This window comes from Denticeps clupeoides, chromosome 4 (assembly GCF_900700375.1).
Source record: "Denticeps clupeoides chromosome 4, fDenClu1.1, whole genome shotgun sequence".
NCBI classification, from domain to species: Eukaryota; Metazoa; Chordata; class Actinopteri; order Clupeiformes; family Denticipitidae; genus Denticeps; species Denticeps clupeoides.
In genome coordinates this window covers 24,459,759-24,481,235 of record NC_041710.1, presented here as the reverse complement: position 1 = coordinate 24,481,235, position 21,477 = coordinate 24,459,759, and the positions used below count along the sequence as shown (strand labels likewise).

The following is a 21,477-nucleotide window of genomic DNA, read 5'->3' as shown; positions in this document are numbered from 1 at the left end:
TTGACGCTTCAGAAAATTGAGCAAAACAGTGGCACATGAGTCTGTGTGTGTGTGTGTGTGTGTGTGTGTGTGTGTGTGTGTGCTTGTCAGCATGAAACCATGTCAGCGTATTTATCCCATAAATTGTGTGTGGGTGGGTGTGTGCGTTCATGCCCATGAGCAAGCGGAATCAAGACTCATCTACTTTGAGAGAGCCCTCCCCTTTCCCCTTTTCTCTGCACATACACACACACACACACACACACACACACACACACACACACACACACACCCCTGCTTGTCCCCCTGCAGCTAAATCTTTGCTGCTTGTCCTGGGAAGGGTCCATAACCCAAACCACAGGAGCACAGATTCACTTTACCCCTGTGCTCAGTGAGAACAGCTGCTCCCAGGAATATCCTGCCGCTTAGCACTGGAGCTCAGTGTTCGCACGGCCCATACCCAGAGTGCACCAGTGATTTCAACGACCGTACCTGGCATGAGCTGCAGGCCCACAAACATGCTGGTAAGTGTCAAACAGCGATCGATTGTCAGGCTCACGTGGCACACTGATGGATATGTGATGCAGTGCGCCTGACACTGACTGACATTTTAGTGCCGTTTTTTTTTTTGTACCACAACTTTTTGTTTTTTTATTGCTGTTGTGGTTTGTTTTTGTTTAATTCTCCATGGACGTGCTGTCTGACACCATCGCTTCCTTGCTGCTGCTACAGCATTCTGCCAGTAACTTCTCTCTCCGTCTATTCATACATCTAGAAAGAGCCTATTGAGTCATTTGTGGACTCAGTGATCTGCAGTTTCTGCGTGTGTATGTGTGCATGGAGGTGTGTGTGTGTGTGTGTGATCACAGGCCCCCAGGTTCTACTGCTGTACTACTGTGACATGAAGCTGCCTTTTGACTAGGACCAATGACTTTATTAAAAACGCTAACATTAATACCTCAGTGGATCCAGGTAAAAGTGTCTGATCGTTCAATACATGGACTGCTTAATGAATCAACTGCAACTCCCACATTGATCTTGTCTAAATAACTAATTGCCGGGCTTGTTTCTCCCAGGGGAGAGCTGCTTGGGACAGATCTGGGTCTCCTGTGTTGCCATGTCTGCTGAACATTTATCGCTATGTTTGTCGCTATCTTGATGTTTACCCTTTGCTCCCCCACCCCTTTCTCCCCGGGGGCAGTGGTTTCAGAGACGCCCCTTGGCGAAGGGCAGAGCAACAGGAAGGCTCAGAGTAAACAGACGTCCTTTGACTTGAAATGGCCAAACTCACTGGGGCCTGTGAAGCTTTTCCACAGCTGTACTTCCCAGCATTCTTTGCTTTAAAGGCTGAGCCCGATGGCCCTTGGACAGATGCGTACGCTCAGCCGCGCCAGCCATGTCCCATTCTGGAGCCTCTCATGTGGGTTCCTCACTCACTGGAACCCCAGGCTCCTGCAAAGAATGGGCCTGTGATCTGTGATCCCACTTGATCTTCCCATCTGCTGGAGAGCTGGGCGATGGTGGACCCCTGTGTGGGTGGCAAGCTGTGTACAGCTGTTGGTTCACTTATCCCCCCTACCCCGGCATGGTTCACGTTGAGACGTACTCACTCACTCTTTCTCTCTCCCAATCCCCCCCTCCATCTCTATTAGGGAACAAGAGACCCTTTGTTCCTGACTGGTGTGACCTTCCCCCCAGACTGTCCTGTCTTTGAAGAGATGGTTGTCAAGCTCAGCGTCTACGATGTGAAAGACAAGTCCTCTGAAACTGTGAGTACACAAACAACACATTTATTTAAATATATTGCATTTAAATAAACTAATAAAATAAAAAAATGAATGCTTTTGGGGCCGATGGGTGCAAACATGCATTTGGAAGAGATTTGTCTGGAAAGCAAGCTCTGCACTGGATAAATGGTGGAAAAACCAAGGCTCTGTGGACACGGAGCTGAGCGGAAAGACTGATGTGGAGACAGTCTGCTGGGATTTTTGAATGGCTGGAAGTGCCACGTGAGGCTCCATATGCTGCTTATGCAGGGGAAGCCGACTGCGGGCAATGCTCCTGCGTCACACACAACCACGAACCAGCTTCTTGTGGCTGACTGGCTGTTTTATTAACATCTTAATATGTCATAACTGCTTAATAATGGATGTGTTTTAAGGCCATGGAATCTGGCAAAACTGTGTGGAGAATCTCATGAATATCACTGGAGCCTTGCTAAGCTGTTATGAATGTGTGCACTGTTCTGCTGCAACCACAGGACTGGCACAAATTTACACAGCAAAGAAAAACTCATTCTACTCAACAGGTTAAGGCTCCAGTCTACTTCACTAATACTAATAACTGGATTTGTCTGTTATTGACAATGTAGTAGCTGTTTTAGCAGAGGGTTTCACACCCTTTTACTATGAAGGGCCGCCTGTGCATCCTACCAATATTTATTGGCCCACAGGTCCTTTTTAGTAATCACTTTAGTAATCACTGTTAAAGTCAGATTTGCATTTTTTTTGGATCATGGAAAATCAACCAGTCAAACAAGCCATCAGTTGATAACCAGCTTCCCCTTCATGGATTAATCCAAAACTAAAAAGTGTTTTTAAATGGAGAAATTCATTCATTGAAGCTCTCTTTTAGTCTACGACTTGTCTTAATCTATGAATGGGATACTGACCCAAAATCTTGTCCAGCAAATCCATACTAACTCATACTCATTTGTGGATCTCTTTTCTTACTATTTTTACAAGAGTGAATACTACTCAGTACTATGAACTAAAACACATGACTATTATGTAGTAAGCAAATGTTTCATATTTAATGTATTTGTCACGGCGGCACAGGGTAGGTAGGATGGGGAAAAAAACAAAGACACAGGAAATATGGCAGGAAAACAGAACAAGGTGACAGAGATAAAAACATTTATTATATAAAACAGGTGATAACAAACAAGGAGATTAGGCATGAAAGACACAGGACACCAGGGAGACCTGGCCTGGAGTGCCAGGTAATGTAGGTATCATGACAGTATTTCCTGTTTTAACATCATTGTCCATAACGTATGTGTGAACATTAAAAAAACAAATAAGTGATGCCTGTTTGCACCTCATCAGATACAGGATTTTTGAATGCTGAATTTCAGAAACACTTTTCTTATATACTTATTAAAAAATAATCTGTGTACATGACTGGTGGTTTTGATTACATTTTTGCACCATATAGATCTTCAATCATGTTTTTAGCTTAAACGTGTAGCAGGCTGATATAGGTCTGCCTGCTTTAATCACACACATGTGGTATTATACTATACCAACCCTCTAAAAACCACTGGACTTCATTTGCCGTCCACAGCAGGGCTTTTATAACCAACAGTGGGCTGCATTCCAGAAGCTGATTTAGTATATGTAGCCCACAGTTCTAATCTCCCATCACTCTGCATAACCCACTCTTATTGCAGCAGCAGTTTTATACTTAATATTCAAACCACCTCTACATTTGTCTGCAATGACATTATGTTTCAATTTTGTTCAATTAACACTAAGAACCCCGCAATAAAATGTAAAAAGTCTGCGAACAAAAGCAGAGACAATTGTAAAAAATAATACGAAAAAACCCCACTAAACTCTGACAGTAAATTACAGCAGCAGAAGTTGTGAGGCATCTTTTAATATGGGGATACATGTGGACATATTCAGGTAATCACTGTGGACAAGATGAGGACCCTCATCAATTTGCATTTTGTTTCCTCCCACAGACCAAAGATATATACGCAGGGTGAATCGGTGACAGCAAATTGGTCTTAGGTGTGAGTGAATAGCATGTGCGTGCTGCATTGGTCTGACGACTGGTAGATGCAACTCAGTTCAGGATGCAGCGGTTATGGCTAGTGAGTGTGTCAAATTTGGTTCACAGCATTGTTTAATCTTGTTTTTATTCTTACCTGAAACTGACAGTAGAGGCATTGAACTTGTGATGATTATGGGCTAAGCTGAGGAGGCCTTTCACATGATTACAACTGCAATGAAAATTAGTGCTGCTCATACCACAAAAATAGGCCCTATGTTGTAAAGAGACCTACCAGAAAAATACAAGAGAATCAATCTCCTGCTGTCCATTAAGGCTTAGGGGCTTTGCAACGTGTGAGCGTTGGGTACAGGGCCGTATTTCATTGGGCAACTTAACTGCAGTGTACTGATAGCGACAGCTGCTGTACTGAGATCCGTGGGGTGTTGGTATGCAGATGTCATTTTTGGTTTGGATATGAGCGTTATGCCTCATTTGGGCCCAATGTGTTGGCATTAGACAGCGAGGAAAAAACACCTCTGCAGAAGGTTGGTTAGAGCCAAGCAGAAGCCCCTTGATAAAACATTCATTGCCATTCTCTTCAAAGCGTGACCCTGTGAGGTCTACCTCATCCGCATCTAATGACTTCACGAGCGTAATATTAATGCATTTAACGACCTGCTAGATTTATGGTACGTCCACAGTGCATTGCGATGTTTCGTATTTCTTCTCCAACGTGTGTTACAGAGTGCCATCTCTTGCGTGGAAACTTCTGTGGACCATACAGTGTAAATTCATAGTAGTAAAATATAGTATCAGGATAAAAAAATTAATATTTTTACCAGTAATGAGGCATCATGCATTATGTCAAAGGGATTACATTTCAGTAGGATATGCAAATCAACTATAGTTTTGCAAGAAAAAGGTCCGTTTTAAGAACCTCAATAAGATGGTGAATTAAGTGAATAATTTATTTCCCCATGAGAACCAATAACATAGCTTAACACTTTTTTTGTAGGCTACAGTATAGACAAATGGATGCACAGGATGAAGTGAAAGTGAAGTGGTTGTCATTGTGAAACACTGCAGCACAGCACACGTGTGCACGCAAGGAAATGTATCCTCTGCTTTCAACCATCACTCTTGGTGAGCATTGGGCAGCCATGAGTGTGTGGGGACGGTACTTTGCGCAGTGACATCTCACTGGCACCTCAGTGGTTCTGATTACGGGCCCACCTACTTTACTGGCCCAAAAGAAAGTGCATCATTCTCAGAGGCTCTGTAATACTGGGTCGATGCATAGAGTGGAAGGAGCAAAGGGATTAGTAGATAAATGCTGTAAATGTAAATTTAAAGGAGAAAGCCTCCCTGTTCTATATGTAGTCCCCTGCTGGGGGACGTATTAGGTATTAAACTGATCACAGGATAATATCTTGTGAAACAGAGAAACAGACAAGTGTTATGGTTTCATACAAGGAATATGATGAATAAAAATGTTCTAGTTACAGTACTTTAGAGGTCACAGGACACCATACCATACCGTCTCATTAACAGCTGTTATCAGATTGGGCTTCTGCTACACAGATAGACTCGACTCAGCCGCTATCTGCCCTGCTGTGATTGTGGCCTGACGATGAACCCCTGCTGCTGGAGCGCATGGTAAGGAATATTCAGAATGAGGCCAGTGTATCGTTTGGAGAGTCATTTCATGGCTCTCTTTTTAGCTCTTCCTTCTTGTGTTATCCATCCTTCTAATTTGCTGTTGGCTTCACAACATCTTGTGTATTTGCTTAGGCATGATGGGAGGTCCTTAAGTACTATTGGCTGTGTGTTTTGGGGGGTACCAAAGACAAGGTAAAGACTACAGCAGGCTGCATTTGTTACAGATCAGTGTATTGGTTTGTGTCTGCAGTTTCTGTATTTAACAGAGAAAACACAGGCCAGAATCATCAGTGTCGTTCGCTCGTGCAGGCATTTCTTTACCTTTACAAACACTCACAAATATACTCACTTCCTGAATTACATCACATTTTCAGTCCTCTCACAGGTTAATCTCAGTGAAATATTTAAACAGAAATACATATTATTTGAATATTACATTCATTCAATAGCTGCTATACCCCTTTACAGAATCAACACACATACCTGAACTTTCAACCCATCGAACAACCATTTTCATAAGGGTACAAAACAGTTTTAACTTTCAGAAGCACCTTGAACAGAATCTTTCCAGTATTTTCCACAGCACATCAGTGGTCTTAACATATGTACACATACACATATATAATTCGCAGTAGTAAAATGAACAAAGAAACGTGCATGGCGTGACCACCTACATTTCGTTTCCCTGTACTTGTACATGTGTAATGACAATAAAGTTGAATCTAATCTAATCTAATCTAATCTAATCTAAATTTCACTGAACTACACGTGTCTCACACTTTTACTAACTCCTAACCTGTCACTTTTTCCGACAGCTCTTATGAGTAATTTCTCTATTGTACCCAATGGGTGTATTTAGAAATAGTGGTGCACTATACTAACCTAACCACCGGTAGGAATTATCAGTGTCGTTCACTCGTGCAGGCATTTCTTTATCTGGAGATAAAGACCGAACTCTTCCCTGAGTGTGTTCCAAGATATGGGATAAAATACAAAAAACTGAAACACCTAATTATGACCAAACTTTTGTGTGCGTCATACATTCATTTGCATCATTTGCTCCATCAATCATCTCAGATTATCGCAACAATCATTAGCAACAAACCATTCAACAAAACATTACTCTATTACAGTGAGTTTCTAGTTGGTGCATACATTGTATGGTATCACACCCGGCTCTACACTGAGGCAAGAGCGCCCCCTTAAACGAGAGCTCTCTGTGCTCTGTTAATGTGCAAAGATCCCCTACCCAGCCATATATTTGATATTAGTAATCCAATGAAGGTAAATACCCAAGTTGAACAGGTCTTAGGGTAGAGGCCTGACAAAGTGCAATCCAATTACATGACAAAAACAGTTATACCCCTTTCCCGCCTCTGTCACCACTATGTGCCCCTGTCTGCCCCCTTATTTGTACCTGTCTAGAACTGGTCCTGTGTCACACTGGGAATGTACATGAAGCTTGTACCTTCTCATTCCTTTATGTTTAGAGTGGTCTAACTGAGCATCCCATAATATGCATATGTCAATACCTTGAAAAAATGAGATCATTTTAGAGATAGGCTAAACAAAACGAAAGTACTACAACGTTCAGTAAAAAAAAGGCAAATTTGACTGAAATCTTGTTTCATTGCATTTTACTGAACCTGGGTAAGGGTCATTCCATTAATCCTACACACACACACACACACACACAAATGGTCAGTCTGTGCTCTTTTTCATGGATGCAGTTTTTGAGTGAGGGATATTGGAGTGGTCAATGGGTGTTGAGCATCCCTGGAGTCTGGCATTTCAAATAAGAACCCTCATCTTCATGGTTGCCAGTATGGAGCTCAGTGGAGTCCCTGATGACCGAACATCTTGCTTATATTACTGCATTTCCACAGTATTGCTGGAGCTGGTAAAAGAAGAGGAAGAATGAGAAATAAAGCACAGCTCATGTTTTGTGCATGCTGATCTGACTCTTGACATTCTGGACGTAGCATTTCATTCCAAGATGATTTTCCTTTGCCCGGAGCCTTTGAGTTCAGTATTCTCAGATGATCCCAGCCGAGTCATATGAATATGTGAGCAGCCTAAGCGTGCAGATAGAGAGATTGGATTTAGGAGCAGAGGTAAGAAAGGGTGGATGGCAGAAATCAATCTCTCTGAGTGGACTTGATCGCTCACTGTCAGGGCCGATGGGTCAACACCATAGCAACGGCCCTGGAAAAAGCTGTTTTGCTAACACACACTCTGGCATAACCGCCTATTGCCAGCTGCCAGAGATCTCACTGGAGCTCCACCATTGGCTTAGTTCTGGGTTAAGAGGATTTCCTGGGACTGATATGAACGAAGGTCCTTTTAGCAGGTCCTCTCAGGTCAAGTGGATGTTTAATTCCTCATATATAGTTGTACTTTACTATCAGCATTCAGAACCATACTTGTTCTCCACCTGGAGATTTGCATGTAACCCACCTATCAATTAACTTCTTCAGCAAAGTCAAGTCCCATCTCAACAAATTTATTAAGCCACAGCTGAGCTGTCAGATGAGTTGATGCTCATGTCTGTGGCATGATACCTTTAAGTGAATCGTCAATTTGTGCAGATTGATTCTTCACACTTCTGTGTTTAGCGCTTAGCTTTGTTAGAAGTTCTCTCTGAACATAATTAGTCTGCTCATTAATTCAAGCTGAAGAACTCACTCAATTGACATTGCACGTAGCAGATTTAATACAGGTACAGTGTCAGGGGGAGGAATGGTAACGGCATGTGCCAACGCTCCTTAATTGCAGTGGGAATTAGAGAACGGGGCATATACAGCACCCAATGAGCTGTGCATTTACGTTGAAGAACGCCCCCCACACTGGTGTGCCACAGAGGAGGGAGTAAGTCGGGCAGCTCTTTTTTTTGCAGATCGCTGTATGTGGGTGTATGGACAAAATGTCCCCTCCCAGTAGAGGCTTGTGAAATGGTTAGAGGGAAGGTGGTGAAGAAGAACAGAAATACGCTTCCATGTGCTCTCAGGTTTCAGTTTGTAGCTGTTAAAGAGGCTTTAAAGCAACTGTGCTAATGTCAGCATGGAACCAGTGGAAGCGGAAGACAATTACCTTTCAATGGCCTTTGCCATTTTGAGGTGTGCAGTGGCACCGGGTTAAATAACGCAGTCGTCTGTCTAATGTATCTTGTTTTGCCAGTGTTGCAGCCCCACCTCTGAAGAAACAGAAACAGTGAGTACAAAATCAGAAGGTCATTCATCCAGACAGAAATGTCAACCAAATTCCATTTTCATAGAATGGACTTACAAAAAGAAACAGAAAGAGTTGAAGAAGAAAAACTGTACTCTGCCTATACAAATGCACACACACTGGATCACTGTACAATGTTTAATTAAGTTATCCCCACAATTATCTGTTTCAATGGCACTAATAAATCTAGGCTAAATATTTGAACAGAGATTTTTTTAAACAAATTCCATTTAGTGTGCAATGAAAAGTAGATGCATGATCAATGCTGTAGAAATAGTATAGTATTATAATTGTAAGTGTTTTATAATTGTAAGTGGCCTTTATCACATATATCTAAAATGTAAAGAAATATGAAATCAATGAGAATAGACACTAAAAAGAGCCATAAAACAAACAAATAAATTCATTAATTGATTGAATTAATGCATTAATTATGTGGTCAGAGTGGTTTTATGTGATAGATGTGGTGTTAGAAAACTATGTCTAAAACTTTGAGCAAAATTTTCCATTAAGTAATTTGGCAGCAGTGTACAGCTCCTATTAGGACTCTAAGCTCAAGTTAATGGGAAGCCAATATGTCTCCTCAGTGGAGGCCACCTTTATTACTGAGAAACAAATTGATGAAGGATCAGCAGTCTTTACCCCTGATCGTTCCTCAACAATCAAGAACGAAACAGTCAAACAGAATCCAAATCAGCCATCTGGGGAGCTCAGCTTTAACAGCAGTGTGCTACCCTGAGAAACGCCCCTGACTGCACACTCTGAATGAGATATCAGAGTTGTTGGCTCCACTCATGTTTGATTCTGACAAATTAGACTGTTCCCTGAGGGTCTTCGCGCATTCTCCATGGGGGAAGCGTGCCAGTTACATACTGCGAATGCAATGAGAATCCTCTTTCCTAATCCTTTTTATCAATAGTCATGAAGAGGCGACTCAGCATTTTTGGGCCCTTTCCACATTTTCACATGGATAGCTGTCAATAAGAAATAATGGCGAGTCACGCTAGCTTGCATCTGTGCTAAGACTTATTTCAAGTCCTAGCACCTAATTTACCTCTTACTCTGGGGAAGTTTGAAAGCACAGCAAATACAAAAGTACATATCTGAAGCTACATTGAGAAAAGGCATTTTGAGAAGAAGAGCACATGAGGACATTATAATAAAAACTCCCAACAGTGTAATATTAACACCTGCCTCTATACTGTGTCAGCTCCTCTCATGTCTCCTTAACAGCTGTGACCCAAAAAAGCTTGGGCTCCACAAGACTTCAGAAGGTGCTCCGTAGTATCTAGCACCATCAATTCCTGTAAGCTGTGTGGCAGGGCCTCCATGTGGTAGGGCCTCCGTTTTTTGTTTTTTTTTGCATTGAAACAGGCAACCTTATAATTGTCTGTTTAAAGTATTGATCATTTATAGCCTAAGGGCTTCTGTAGAAACATGCTTCAACCCTCTGTGACTTTTCTTCCACAGTCAGCAGTCAAGTGTATCAGGGCATATCACGAACTATCAGGCCAATCCATTATCACTGCAACCTTTACAAGCAAATGAAGTGTGGGCTGTCAGGTTGCATTGTGCTTAGTTTTCTATAAGAGGGCTCCTCCATTTTTGCCCATAATGGAAACAAATAGAATCATTTGCATGAGTAATGAAATCAGCGACTAATAAAAGCAGCCACCTCGCTTTTCAGGAGCTCCTTTCTGGCTCCTCTGAACCCATCTGTCTCTCTTGCAGTCTGTTAACCTCGCTTTGCTCCACCACTGAAATGCTAAGTGGATCATATTCAGAGGAGGGCTGTGCTCACCTGTTGGCGTACTTCACCGTTCCCCGTGAGGTTAACGCGTGCCAGCGCTATCTCAATGGGACGCCTGCCTCTGTTGTCAACACCGTCACCAGGCTGTCAGAGATAAGGGGCAGACAGTAAAGGCGGAAATCTGAGGGGGGTCAATGGAACCAATTACCCCAGCTTTTTGCTCCTGGCTTCAGCAGCACATCGGCGGCGCTGTTTGCTTTTGACCCTCCATACGGGTGTCTGCGCCGATAACAGGCGCCCCCGTCAACCTCTGAAAGGCACCCACTTCGCCCACCGAGTTCTCACTTGTCCCCTCCTTCCTTGGTGACTCTTCTCTATTTTTGTCACTTTGAAGTTGCCTTTTTAAATTTCTTTGTAAAATAAATGGGAACTGGAGCATTGCCACTCGAGTATTTCTGGGTATTGAACTTTGTGACACCCTATGAAATGCTTAAAAAACAAAACAAAAATCTATTATCTTTCTGTGACAGATTTCGACACCCAAACAGAAAGTCTGTAAAAAACTAAATAAAAGCATTGATAATCTATCAGCATGCTTTGTTTGGTGGAGAATGTGGTCCTGAGATGGCTTCAACTGAAACTGTGAACAGCGGAGTAAAGGGAAAGAGAAGGAATCTTGATGACTGTTGCCAGATTGGGCAGTTGATAATTGGTACAGAAGAACCATTTTGCTTGTCGTGACAATTTTTTTTAGGTTATTAATCGTCGCCACGGACCTCACATCTGTCTTCTGGGAGACAGAAATTATTCCACACCGACAAAGGTTTGTCTTGTTAGTTTCTCATCTTAAAGAGTGCTTTATTGTTTTTACATAAATGTGCAACATATGTGTAAGCACTTGGTCTTACGCAAGTGAACAGTCATCTATTCCATCAACTATTTAATTTTTTTTTTAATTGATGTAAAAACAGCTACTAATAGTAGTAACTAGTATTAATAATATTGTTCAAAACCTTTAATGAAACCCAGACCTACACTGTAGCAAATTAAAAATTCCCCTGATTCACAGTAGCTGCAAGCACCTTCCTGTTGTGGAATGGGACCCTTGGGTTGCCTACCCAGCATCAGGTACATGGAGGGTTACAGTAAATCTTAGTTCCCTTAACTTTACTGGGAACTGTAGAATGTTACCAGCTCATTTACTCGTGTTTTAAAACAGCAGATATGCCTCTGAAATTACACACACATATATAAACACACGCGCACACACGCACAGGCATACACAGTTATTTGTTGTCTGCCTCTATTCTACCTGGTCCAATTAACAAATCATCCACTTTAATGACACTTTAAAGTATACATCCTATCTATATTCAATGATATCAGGCAAAAATATGTTTGGTTTCCATTAAAGTAAAATTGCCATTAAAAAGGTTGACAAGAAAAACAGAAAACTGATGAAATTAACACATTTTAAAAAGCAACCAAAGCATTACTGGCTGCACGTTTTTACCCTCATATAGCACACCTGATTCGACAGCTCTCCTTGTTACCTTGAATCAGTGACCCCTCTTTTCTATGCCTTCAGTGAATGATTCTCATTTGAATAAATGCAGGTGATGATTGGCAAAAAGGTTCTGAGAAAGAACAAGGAAAGCCAGGCATTTAAACGCGGGAGACTTGATAAGACCACGCGCCCCATAGGAAGCTATCGGAAATCTGTACAAACAAATACAAGTCTTATCAGCGAGGCTGCCAAACATGCAACAGAGTTTGATCATTAAAAGTTCTTTCTCTCTGAACGGTATTAAACAACGCAAAAAGATGTCGATTGGTATCTGGTATCGGACCAAAGCTGAGAAACTGAAGGGACGTCTTCTTTGAAGGCTTGTATTGATGTCTCTGCAGCACCTTTGTTAAACTCCATGTGGTATTTTCAGCAGAGCTGCAGGCTCACTGGGAAGCCTGTCAGAAATGACAGCAGGTATGTCGTGCTGAGAGCGGCCTGACTGCTCTGAAACCATCTACAAGTGTAACAGGGCTTACAGAGGTGGACCTTTTATTTGCTGTTTTGTTGACTCGTAACCTACAGAAATAAAGTAAAGAAATGGCGATTTGGCCTCACCCCTCCAGGGTTGTGAGTTTGTTTCCCAACTTGGACTCATATTTGTTGTGGCTGCTCATACGCATGCACACTAGTTGGATTGGCAACTCTAAATTGACCGTAGGTGTGAGTGTGTAAGTGAGTGGTGCGTGCATGCACCCTGCGCCCAGTGTCCAACCCTGAGTAACAAAAATGAGTGAGAAAACTAATGAAATAGTCACTGTTTGTTGTGTTACAGTGGCTCATTTTTAGTAAATACGTAATACACCTAGTTCATATTAGTGCTGAATTGTAATGGGCCTTCCCTGAGCTCCACAAAAAGCACTTTTCATCTCAGCTTGTCTTTCCCATCATACCACACAACAGGGCTCGTAATGATTTCTCATCCACGCTTACGTTCGTTTCGCTCTCACTCTCTCTCTCTGAATGGATGATTTATGCCTGTGATTACTGAGCGCTTGTTTTCCTTTTCTTAATTTTCTTCTTGTTACTTTGGGTTGAAGATCCAGTTTTCCTGTTCACGACAGTCATGTGGTGCCACTGATAATGTCTTGTCTGGGAAGAAAAGGGACAGAAATTCATCTTTTATCATCAGTGGTAGAATTAAGTTATTTTTATAACATAACTATGGGCAACAAAGTAGTTTTTATTAGTACAGGGCAAGTCATTTTCATGGATTCATCTGACAATATTGTCTTAAAGACATGAATGGGATACTTGTGATGATAAATAGGAGCATTGGGACTAATACGGTGAAATTGTATCGAAAATGTGCCATTTGATGCTCAATGTTCTTTTTAACAACCAGCGTAAAATGAATCGTATCACCAGATTGCAAATTTAAGATTAACAGCCGACAACACAACCCCAGATTTCATTTAACTAGAACGAACAGGGCATAATATGATTTCTGCTCAGCAGAATTATTAATTTCCCTTCACACAAGCTATACTTGCACTGAGTGAGACTGAGTAATGTTAAGGTACAAATAATGTTCATAGTTAAAGTTTATAGGTGACATTAACAGATATATTTCTCCAGTGTAAATCCCCAAAGAATTGTGGTTTGTCTCAGAATATCATCATTAGAATCATCATCTTTATTACTTTAGTTTTAGTATTTTGATGCCTATTATCACATACAGTACAGGTCCAAGGTTTGGACACACCTTCTCATTCAATGTGTTTTCTCTATTTTCAAGACCAATTATGTTGGTAGATTCTCACTGAAGGCATAAAAACTATGAATGAACACATGTGGAGTTATGTACTTAACAAAAAGTGGAGACCTGGCCTCCACAGTCACCGGACCTGAACCCAATCCAGATGGTTTGGGGTGAGCTGGACCGCAGAGTGAAGGCAAAGGGGCCAACAAGTGCTGAACTCCTTCAAGACTGTTGGAAAACCATCTCAGGTCACAACCTCTTGAAGCTCATCGAGAGAATGCCAAGAGTGTGCAAAGCAGTAATCAGAGCAAATTTTGAAGAGACTAGAATATAAAACAGTTATTTCACCTTTTTTTGTTAAGTACATAACCTTTGCCCATCCTTGACCTTTTCTTCTCTGTCCCGGTCCACCCCAGCCTCATCCCCTCGCCTCCTTCCCCACTGCGACGCATCCACTGCTCCACTCCCGTTCCCACTCACCTCCTGCCTCCCTCTCACAGACCCACGGCCTCCTATTCTCCTCCCCAGCTCGTCCAGTGTCCTCTCCCTGTACGACGCACAGTGATAAAAACAAACTGAATGAGAAGGTGTGTCCAAACTGTGTTTCACTTTTAGATGATGCTGAAATATGAAATACCGGACTGCATAAATTCCAGTTCTGACACTTTTCCATAACAGACATTGGCAGAAGGCAAAATACAAAGCTTTGCCTTTCAGTCTTCATTTAACTGTACACACCATAAATATCTGAAATACAGGCTAATTTGGGTAAACATTTGGCTGCAGAGATGGGCATATGTAACACTTATAGGCTTGTAAAATAACAGCCCTGTGAAATTAGAAAGGTGTTAAATGGCAAATGAACTCGTTACTGTGCGCTTGCTGCAGCACGGGAAAATAGGTTCTTTGCAAGGTGTCTGGCATTAACAGTCATTCTGGTGCCGTCATTTAATAGATCCAAAGCCTGGCAAGCCCCCAAAAGCCGGATGAGCACCCACTGCTTCTGAGCCATTTGATGAATGTGCCGCTCAAATAAAATAAAGTTTCCCCCTCGCTTTTTCCACTCAGACGGGCGACCGAGTGCCGAGCCGCCGCTACGGCTTTTTTTAAGCCCTTCTGCGTGGGCTGTTTTTATTATTAAACAGGGACTCTTGTAAAAGTCTGGCTCGTGTCTCAAAGTGTTGGAGCAGAACATCAGGATTTACTGCAAAAAAAATCAAAAAATGAAATGGAAAAAATTATAAGAAGGAACGGCCTGCTCTGACATACATTCTAATGTGGTTTTATTCAAGGGCATGAGTGACATTAACTTCAGTCAGAAAGTACCCGTCCCACCAGAAGCTATGTACTGAGAGATGTTACGGGTGCCATAAATGTTAATATTTGGGTAAACAACACCTCTTTACCAGCAGACATTATCCTGTATCCACATTAAATTAGCATTACTGTGTCTGTCAAGCCAGATTCTTGCTTATCATTAAAGTGAATGTTTATCTGAAATGACTAAGTGCAGGTTTTATTTGAACGGAGCAAGAAGGTACTTCAGAATTTAAAGTGCCAGAATGTATTCAAACCAACGGAGCAAATCTAAACTCTCTGCCCTAATTAGAAAAGTGCTGAGAATGCGCAAACATCTGTATGCAGTTGGGTGCATCAAATGCTTGCAGGCACTCCCTGAAGCCATGTAGCCTGAAGCCAACACAAAACAGCGATCCTGAAACAGAGGTGCAGGTGTCTCAGAGGGTTTTCTAGGGGTGGCGTGTGTCTTCACACACTTGTGAGGTTCTTACAAGCTTATGCTTACAATCAGTACTTACAGGGAGATCAATTGGAGCAACTTAGTAGTTTGAGACCTTAGACTTTATGATCATTTGTTCTGGTCATATATAAAGTAGCCTTTTTTTCTCCATGTGGGTTTGTTGATCATAATTCATAAAGAGATTTTTGGATGGGTGGATTGATAATATAAATGAGGGTTGAGAACATTGAATAATTGTTTCTACAGACATCCACTGACAACATATGTATTTTAAGTGGACATTAAACTCCCATTACCCTACCAGTCATTCCTTAACTTCCTCCAGGTTAAGCCTTACATCTCAGTTGACCTTTAACCTTATCTCCTCATCTCCACAGTAGGGCTCAGCATTTCTGTGAGCCAGAGTCCTGCTGCTCAGTCAGGACTTCTCACCTCTATGTCTGGCAGCATCATCCTCGACTTGGTCTAATCTTGGTCTAATCTCATTCCACTAGCCGCACCATAGGATTTGTCCAGTTCAATTTTGTAATGCATTTCTCATTTTAGAAATTTCATTAAGAGACTCTACTCCACCCACTGCCGCTTGCTGCCACTGCTGACATATCAGTGATTGTTACAGGAACACCTGCATGGGCACATTATCAGACAAATGTATTAGTGGGTCACAGGTGAGCAAAATGTTGGCTTGCTCTAATCTCCACCCACCAAAAACAGTTCAGAGTAAATCATCCACTGGCAGCCGTGCCAACCCCATACCCCTTACTTCTTTATCCTAAACCAGCTGTCTCCAGAGAAACAGGCAGATGCAGCAGGAGAGTTTGATGGACAGCAGATGGAGACTGTTGCCAGTCAGTCGTAATGCATGTGAACTATGTACTGAATGCTCATAATACACTGCAATATTTGAGTCATTATAGGAAACATTTGGCAGCCATGTTGGTAATGCCCCTCGGCAGTTGTTTTCATCATACGAGACAGGGATCCTGATTAAATGAACGGGGAGGGAGTCAAAACAACAATGGCCAGGCCCACTGGCACATAAAAACCACATGCGTATACACAAATCTTCTAGCAGCAAGTCAACAATGACGGTATTACAGTCTGGTAAATTAGCTTATGCATACACACAGTTAATCAATATGAAATTGCATATTGCAAGTGTTATCAGTTGCATTCGTTGTTGAAATGAAACAATCCATACTATTATTTACACAAACTATTTAAAATACACAGATACAAATACTATCTATATACAGAGAATATAAAAAGTGCAGGTTTCTGTGATGTAAAAAAAAAATAGACCACAATAAACAAATGAAAATGTACAATATAGTTGCATAAGTGTGTAAACACTTATTACTTTGCCAAAGCTCCTTTTGATTTAATTACAGGATTCAGTCTTCTTGGCGTCACACCTTCAATCGATTAAAGAGACCAAATAAATAAATTTCAGGTGTCCTGGTAGGATTTTCCTGATATCTTGTCCTTTGTCTACTAAAAGTTCTGTACTCTTTTCACTACTGCAAGTTTATCTTACTTCTGGTCCTTTTTGAAAAGCATAGCAAATTATTTTTAAAAAGATAATGTCTGGATGTTACCTTCTTTTTTTAAAGTATTAATCATATTTGTTTGCTGTTGTTTTTGTAATCCCTTTTAGGCTTTAAACAGATTGAGAGAGTACAGAAGGGCCTGTGTTCCTTGGCAGTAGAGATTGAATTATTTGATAAATTCTAAATTAGCCAGTCTCACTTCCTAGTTGTGTTACAGCCATGGGGGTCAAAAAACCATTTACCTCCGGAAACACAAATACATTGGTTTTGATATTATCTTCACAGTTTGATATGGGTAGTGCAGTACTTCTGCAGAACAAAAACAAATCCAGTTCTGAAACGTTATAATAAGTGTTTTGAGAATACTGAATGCCTGATCTATATATACACAAGGACTGCTTGCAAGTAATCTATATTTTGGTTGGGTAGAAACTAACTACCCATCCAGCCATTAATGTTTGTACATAATAGTCAATCAGTAATAGTAATCAGAAGGTTGCCGGTTCGAATCCCGATCCGCCAAGGTGCTACTGAGGTGCCACTGAGCAAAGCACCGTCCCCACACACTGCTCCCTAGGCGCCTGTCATGGCTGCCCACTGCTCACCAAGGGTGATGCAGAGGACAAATTTCACCCTGTGCACCATGTGCTGTGCTGCTGTGTATCACATGTGACAATCACTTCACTTTATGTTATAATACAAAGTTCTGCAAGGTACCATCTTCTTCCTTCCTCCTCAAGTTCTGTCTCTTCTCTATGCTCCTTTCCCTTGTAAATACAGCAGATTTCAAACACTTCCTGTTCATTACGTTTTGTGTAGAGATGTGAAAATATCCCACCAGCGATTTCTTAACAGACAGCACACAGAAAATGAACACATATAAACTGTTTTTTGTACCTGCAGTTTTGAAAAATAAACCAAACCACATAATTAAAAATTAGGGAGGAGCCGGAGGACCCCAATTTGCTGGGACATTGGATGCAGGGTGCGGCATCTGTACAGCAAAACACACACTCACACACACACACACACATACACAAACACAAACACACAATCTAGTGTTACCCATGACCCTATTGTACATGCATGGATGGAGGAAAGTGGAGAACCTGGAAGAAACCCAGGACAACTTGTGGGGAGCACACAAAGCGTGCACACACGAAGCTGGATTCAAACTCACGTGAGGTCACACTAACCACCATATGACCCATTTGTACAGAAAGTTCTATATGAAAAACATTTTTTCAAAAAGTTAATTTTAAACGGCTCAGAAACATTTTTCTAAAATCTGGCATCATGTCAGTAATCCCTTTCAAGATGAATCGTGGCCACCAGGCAGTCTCAGAGAAGGTTTTCGGGGAGAAATCCGATGATGAGTTGGGAAAAGTCCATAAACAGACAAGCCAGTGAGCAGTTCTCTGTCTCAGTTGGACCTCAGTGCTCATTGATCTCAGTAATGGTCTTCTCTAGAGAATAAAGGGGGGAGGTAATCCTGATCACAACGTTAGACGCTCATCGCAGAGCTAGTCTTCCGCCGTTACTTCTCTAATCTATTTGCGACAATCTATCTCTCACACATGCCTCTTATCAGGGCACCGCGGTGTTCTGCACTCATCTACGGTACCCACTGATAGAGAGAAAACCAGGAACCACGTCAAGAAAAAGAGGAATTGGAGACAGACGTATGTTTGGCAATAGTTGGCTCCTCACAGCTTCTCCTGTTAAAGGCCGCCACGGCGGACCATCCGCAACAAAGATCTTGCCCTTCGTGATGCACCCCTCCCCATACACCTGGGCATGCGCCCCAGTGGCTGGGTTCCGATATGTGTTGCAGAATATACATACGCGCATTTGCAGACGTGCACAAAACAAATAAAGCAGGCCACAGGACAAAAACAGAGCACGGGGCGGAGACCTATCGATAACAGATGATTACAGCTCTTTAAAGCTCAGCCTATCTTCGGCCTTGTGACCACATGCAGAAAAAAAGCCTTCCCTTGCGCAACAGCTTCTGTATGACACAGCGCATGTCTGCACAGGCCTGTGCAGTATGCTAATCGGACCTCGCTCACGCCTCTGTCGTCGACTCCGCGCTGTGTGGTGATCGTCTCAGTTCAGACGCGGCACACCGCGGGACTTGTTTCAAGCTAGTGCACCATCGGGGAGTTGGTGTAATGAGGCCGTCATGCTGGGGATCTCGCGGAAACCTCGTCCAGGTGTTTAAGAAAGTGCTGGTATGGCCACGGCGTTGGGCTGCTGTCTCTGTGGCAGAAGAGCCAAGTCCGAGGTGAGGCGGTAAACTCGCTCCAAACAGTGATGGCTGTCCTTTTACGGTCAACAAAGGCTTTCAGCCACAGTACGTCTCGCTGACCACAGTAGGAAAGATTTTCGGCTCTCAGAGGTCGTTGTTGTCTGTCTTAGAAGCAAAGATTTATTAGAATATGTGTCCCAAAAGTCTTTCTTCCTTTTCTTACCAATTCAAAAAAGCATATAAATGAAACGACAAAAAAACTTATTCCAGTAAATAATTACCATGTTAGCAATGTTCCACTGATGCCAACAAAAACTGTGCCATGAAGATTTGTGAGGAATTCCTTCCCACACTTAAAAAGGTAAGAGACATTTTTGTTCATAAATGCGCCATAGATTTGTAGTCTGCCTAGTTTACTGTGTCCTACTCTTGCTCCTGTATTGGTGTTCAAAAAGACATCCTCTCAGAAATCTTGCAGCTAAGAAAGGCAATATAATATATTACTATTATATTTTACAGTAAAAAATTACTACGGTTAAGGTAAGCGTGCTCCTTTTCGTTTGCTTGATGTGGCCAACCAGGAAAGCACAGAAACGTTGCCAGGCTCCTGAAAGCCTGGAAAGAGGATAGAGGGTCAGCAGAAGGGGGTAGAGGATGTTTTAAAGGTATTGAGGTTAGAGGCAGGCATGGACACGCAGAGGTATGTCTATCGCCCGTCTATTTTTCCTTCTGAAGGCATCCTGCCTGCATTCAGGTTACATCTAGCACAGATCTCTCTCAGCGCAGCGTGGACAAAGTCATCTTCTTGCCCGGGAAAAAATTATCGGGGCAGCCACACACTCACACTGAGCTTTAGATCTCTCTGGTACGTTTCTTGTGGTTGTGTACCCTTCATTTTCTTCTCTTATAGAGCTCTTCCTGTTTTGAAGCCTCTTAAAAGATCAGAGTTATGGCAATTTGAAAGCTTTCTGCGGTCATATTCATTGTATTCTCTTTGTGTGCCTCATTCTTTGCCATTTAATACCGCCTCATACATGTTTGACAGAAGTGATTATACAGTTTTCATTAGTGACATCTGTAGCTTGGGTATTATAACGTTGTGAATATTATGCTGATCTTTTCTTGTACCATGCTGTATAGGTATTCAAGGCCAAAAGTTAAAAAGGACCACAGAGCAAACAACATGGGCCGGGGGTTCAAAGACAACATAGACAACAGAAAATAAGAGATTTAAAAATATTCCTGTGAAATAAAGGAGGTGTAAAGAGTTATGCCTTGCAGCTCATTTCAAGCATTTTATGCATGAAAGAAAATGTTCTGCTGGTTTCTTTGATCCAGGGCCCTATTTTCAACCGTCTGCTACACACTACTGCACATGCTAATCGCTCGCGTTGTTTTCAAAGCTCTCAAAGTCAGCAAATCAGTAATTACCAGGCTTTAGGCACTACTGAGCGTGTTGGGTGTGAATGCGGTGCAGCCGGTGCAGGGGGAAGTCCGCGTAAATTAGCGCGTGTAGGTGGGAGGGAATGTAAATGAAGTCAACACAAGGACTATTCTAGGTAATGTTGTAGACAGAAACCAATGCACTTGAGTTTTGTGATCTTTTTTTTGCAATAATGTATTTATATTCAAGAAACACAATGCTGATTTTTAATTCATTGTGTACTGGCTTAAAGGGGCAGTTCAGATGACATTTACATTATTTTCTGGAGGAACTGTGCATCCGCTGAGATGCTAAACCACTCAAGGAACTCGCTTGGTTTTGTTGCCATGCGGAGAGCACCCATTAAAGGTTTTGTCACATTTTTATTTTCTCGTTAACCATTTTTTAACTACATCCCACCATTTCTACCAGTGCAACACTCCAGCCCATCAAATAAATTTGTACATTTTAAGGACAATGTACACAATGTCCTTAAAATAACAAAAATATGAACTACACATTAAATCCTGATATAATTATTTGCATGGCAATTTTTATTTAATACCACAAATACAGGACCAAGACTCACTGAGTCTACACATTCAATGTGACCAACACATTAAATCCTGATATATATATATTTGTTGTTGAAAATGTTGTTGAACAAAATATTGTTGTTTAATACCACAAAGTCAGCAGTTCCCTGTATACTTCTCCCAATGAGACTGCACCACCCCAAGCAGACACAAAATGAATGCTAAATTCAAATACAATATCCAGATTAATATATTTGTCAAAAATCACATCTCATGTGACATACAAATTATTC

The 21,477-nt window shown here is 41.8% G+C and overlaps 1 protein-coding gene across 5 annotated transcripts in view; it reads left to right on the top strand.

Moving 5' to 3' along the window:
• inpp4b (inositol polyphosphate-4-phosphatase type II B) overlaps window positions 1-21,477 on the top strand; it is a 200,114-nt gene that overhangs the window by 88,344 nt on the left and 90,293 nt on the right. For 3 of the 5 annotated variants that reach the window (XM_028976621.1, XM_028976619.1, XM_028976618.1), the window contains one exon: window positions 1,632-1,748. In XM_028976621.1, the coding sequence (XP_028832454.1) occupies window positions 1,632-1,748 (117 nt within the window). Of the gene's footprint in view, window positions 1-1,631; window positions 1,749-19,023; window positions 19,262-19,514; window positions 19,587-21,477 lie in introns of those variants that run through there. The other 2 variants (XM_028976622.1, XM_028976623.1) reach the window with 2 other exon arrangements.